Consider the following 3,274-nt stretch of genomic DNA (forward strand, 5'->3'; position numbering starts at 1 on the left):
TCTATCACATTTCCAACTTCTTCAAGTCCAAATTCATCCATCCATGTTAGCCCATATGTAAGCTATCCACATAGTGTCCAAAATAGCTCCAAAATGCACCAAAATGCCCTTTCTTGATACTTTACCCCATAGGACCTACAAACACACGAAATTAAGTTGTAATACAACATTAACTAAGATCTAATAGCACAAATGCACAAGAATAAGCTAGTTAAGTCGCCTAAATATGCTCCTATCAAATTCCCCCACACTTATCTTTTGCTAGTCCTCGAGCAAAACAAATAAACAAAAGAAACAAAACATAACTCTAAACCTTCCAACGTTTGCCTCAGGGATTTCCAATGCAACATGACATATTCAAGATCATCACTCCCATAGATTTTAGTTATCCCTACCCCCGAGCACATACTTAATCATAGTTACCACTCACTAGCGCGCATTTCATCAATTAAAACCTGATTTTGTATGTAGTAACATGCCTTAGAGAATCCCTCAATTCCTCACAAGATATACTCTCTATTTTCACACAGATTTTCTGACTACACTCCCTACACTAGGTATATGTGAGAAGATTGATGTAAACATGTAGACGAACACTCACATATGTTATAACAAGGAAAGCAATTTCTGGAATTATTAACATGTATTTGTATATGATCTCATGAACGGAATGCCACTACTTAGGCGCGAGAACCACGGATACCATATGCTCAAACCAATTTTAAACTCCACATATTGAAACACATAACAATCAAGATAGAAGTCAAAAGGGTAGTAACGGGGCTAAGGTATTGGCTAACAAGGAAAGGTAGAGGAAACAAACGTTCTTAAAGCAATAGTGAGCAAAGTAATGAATTAGGCACTTAGAATTCCCTTTAGAACGCAAAAATCAACTTTGAACACCCAAGGGGAAGTCACACAAAACTTAGGGCCATATTCAACTTTTTGGACCCTTTCTTCAACAACCAACACTTGTGAGTTCATTCTCACTTATTTTCACTCCTTTTCTTTCTTTTCTTCTTTTTCACAATTTTTTTTTCTTTTTCTTTTCGTTTTTTTTTCTTTCTCTTTCTCTTTCTCGTGCCTCTTTTAAGACTTTGGCACACACACACTCACAAAATCCCTTCCCCCACACTCGTTTTCTGCACAAATGTCACTCAAAAGGAATTCCTTCTAAGTTATGCTCCACTATACTTCAAGAACAAGGGTATGGAAGGTCCTATTCTAGGCTAGGTAAGGATGATGTGGTTAACAAGAAAATAGGCTAAATAAGGCTCAAAGGGGTTTAATCCTACAATACAAATGACAAGGGTGGATTCGGCTATTTGGCTATGGTGGTGACTACTAAACAACTTCATCTTGTTATTTGTTATGCTAATCAATTTCATGCTTTGAATGAAACGGGTATGAGTTCTAGTATTTGGAACTATGTGATGAAACGCATTCTAAGTAGCAACCAAGCGAAGAATAATGAGATCATACAACGACTTTAGAAAACAAGAAATCAAGATTAATAACTCTCCAAAGAACGTTTAGGCTCAAGTCTCTCAGGGTTGTAGCGTTAGTTTGAGTTTCTTCCTTCAAGCATGTTACAAAAACTGATTTTTTTCTTTTGTGATTACATGTGAATTCGTAAATGTCAACTACAACTAAGCATAAACCAAAGAGCATATCAAACTTCCATCCATGTTTGTAACTTTCTTTAATAGTCATGCAATTAAAAACCAAATCCTCAGCATTGTGTTGGAAGGTACCCTAAGACACAAACAAACATAAAAACAAAAACGACTCTAAAACAACTCTTTTTGGGTTTTTCAAACACTTTTTCGATTTTTTTTTCAAATTTTTCGGATTTTCTGATTAAGACACATAAAAATACTTCAAAACACACTAAAAACACTTAAAAACAGTAAAAAACAACTTTAGAAGTATAGGTGATAAAATCCAACGAATTTTTATGTAAAAACAACTTGTTTACCCCCCCACACTTAATCCAAACATTGTCCTCAATGTTTTAAGCATAGACTCACAAGCAAATAAACAAATAACGCAACTAACACATGACAAGCATGGCAAGGTAAAAGCAATAAAGAGTAGGGTTTAGGAACGCAAATCTGGTTGTGGAGCTAGAGTTCCATCATCTCCTCGTTCGAACACATGGGTTGCCTCCCAAGAAGCGCTTGCTTTAACGTCTTCCAGCCGAACGATACCTCCTTTTAATCTTCACTAGGGCTCACGGCATGGAGGGGTATGTCCTCCACGGTATGCTCCTTGAAATTGTCGTAGTAGGGCTTCAAACGGTGTCCATTCACTTTAAATTCATGTCCCGTCTTCAAGCTTTGAATTTGGACTGCACCATGAGGAAAGACCTTAGTAATAACAAAAGGACCTATCCATTTAGAACGTAACTTACCTGGGAACAAGCGAAGGCGAGAATTGAAAAGTAACACTTTCTGCCCTATTGAGAATGTCTTGCTCCGAATCATCCTGTCATGGTAAGCCTTTGTTTTCTCTTTGTAAATGCGCGCGTTCTCATACGCCTCATTCCTTATCTCCGCCAGCTCATTCAATTGAAGCTTCCTATGAACTCCAGCGGCATCAATGTCCATATTGAATGTCTTTACGGCCCAATGTGCTTTATGCTCCAATTCAACGGGAAGATCGCATGGTTTCCCATAAATGAGCCGAAATGGAGACATTCCAATTGGTGTTTTGTAGGCGGTACGATATGCCCACAACGCGTCATTCAAACGCAAGCTCCAATCCTTCCGAGTTGGCCCAACAGTCTTTTCTAAAATCTGCTTGATTTCTCGATTAGAAACCTCGGCTTGCCCACTTGTTTGAGGATGATAAGGTGTTGACACCTTATGTGTGACATTGTACTTCTTGAGCAACGCCTCTGTGGTTCGATTACAAAAGTGAGAGCCTCCATCACTTATAAGAACCCTTGGCATTCCAAATCTTGCAAATATGTTAGTTTTCACAAATTCTGCAACCACTTTGGAATCATTAGTACGGGTGGCTTTAGCTTCCACCCATTTCGAAGCATAATCAACCGCAAGTAAAATATAAACACAACCATAAGATGAAGGAAAAGGACCCATAAAATCAATGCCCCAAACATCAAAGATTTCGACAGAAAAGATGGGATGTTGCGGCATTTGGTCTTTGGCACCTACATTGCCCGTCCTTTGACAACGATCACAAGTCACACAAAAAGTTCTAGCATCCTTAAATATAGTAGGCCAATAAAATCCACATTCTAAAACTTTAT

At 38.1% G+C, this 3,274-nt stretch overlaps 1 protein-coding gene across 1 annotated transcript; it reads right to left on the bottom strand.

The window, feature by feature from the left end:
* Window positions 1-2,216: 2,216 nt before the first annotated feature.
* On the bottom strand, window positions 2,217-2,609 carry LOC137712199 (uncharacterized). Its single transcript, XM_068451319.1, has 2 exons — window positions 2,414-2,609; window positions 2,217-2,350 (listed from the first exon to the last, which is right to left on the bottom strand). The coding sequence occupies exons 1-2, from the start codon at window positions 2,607-2,609 to the stop codon at window positions 2,217-2,219; spliced, it is 330 nt and encodes a 109-aa protein (XP_068307420.1).
* Between the last annotated feature and the right edge of the window lie 665 nt (window positions 2,610-3,274).

This window comes from Pyrus communis, chromosome 13, assembly GCF_963583255.1.
Source record: "Pyrus communis chromosome 13, drPyrComm1.1, whole genome shotgun sequence".
Lineage (NCBI taxonomy): Eukaryota > Viridiplantae > Streptophyta > Magnoliopsida > Rosales > Rosaceae > Pyrus > Pyrus communis.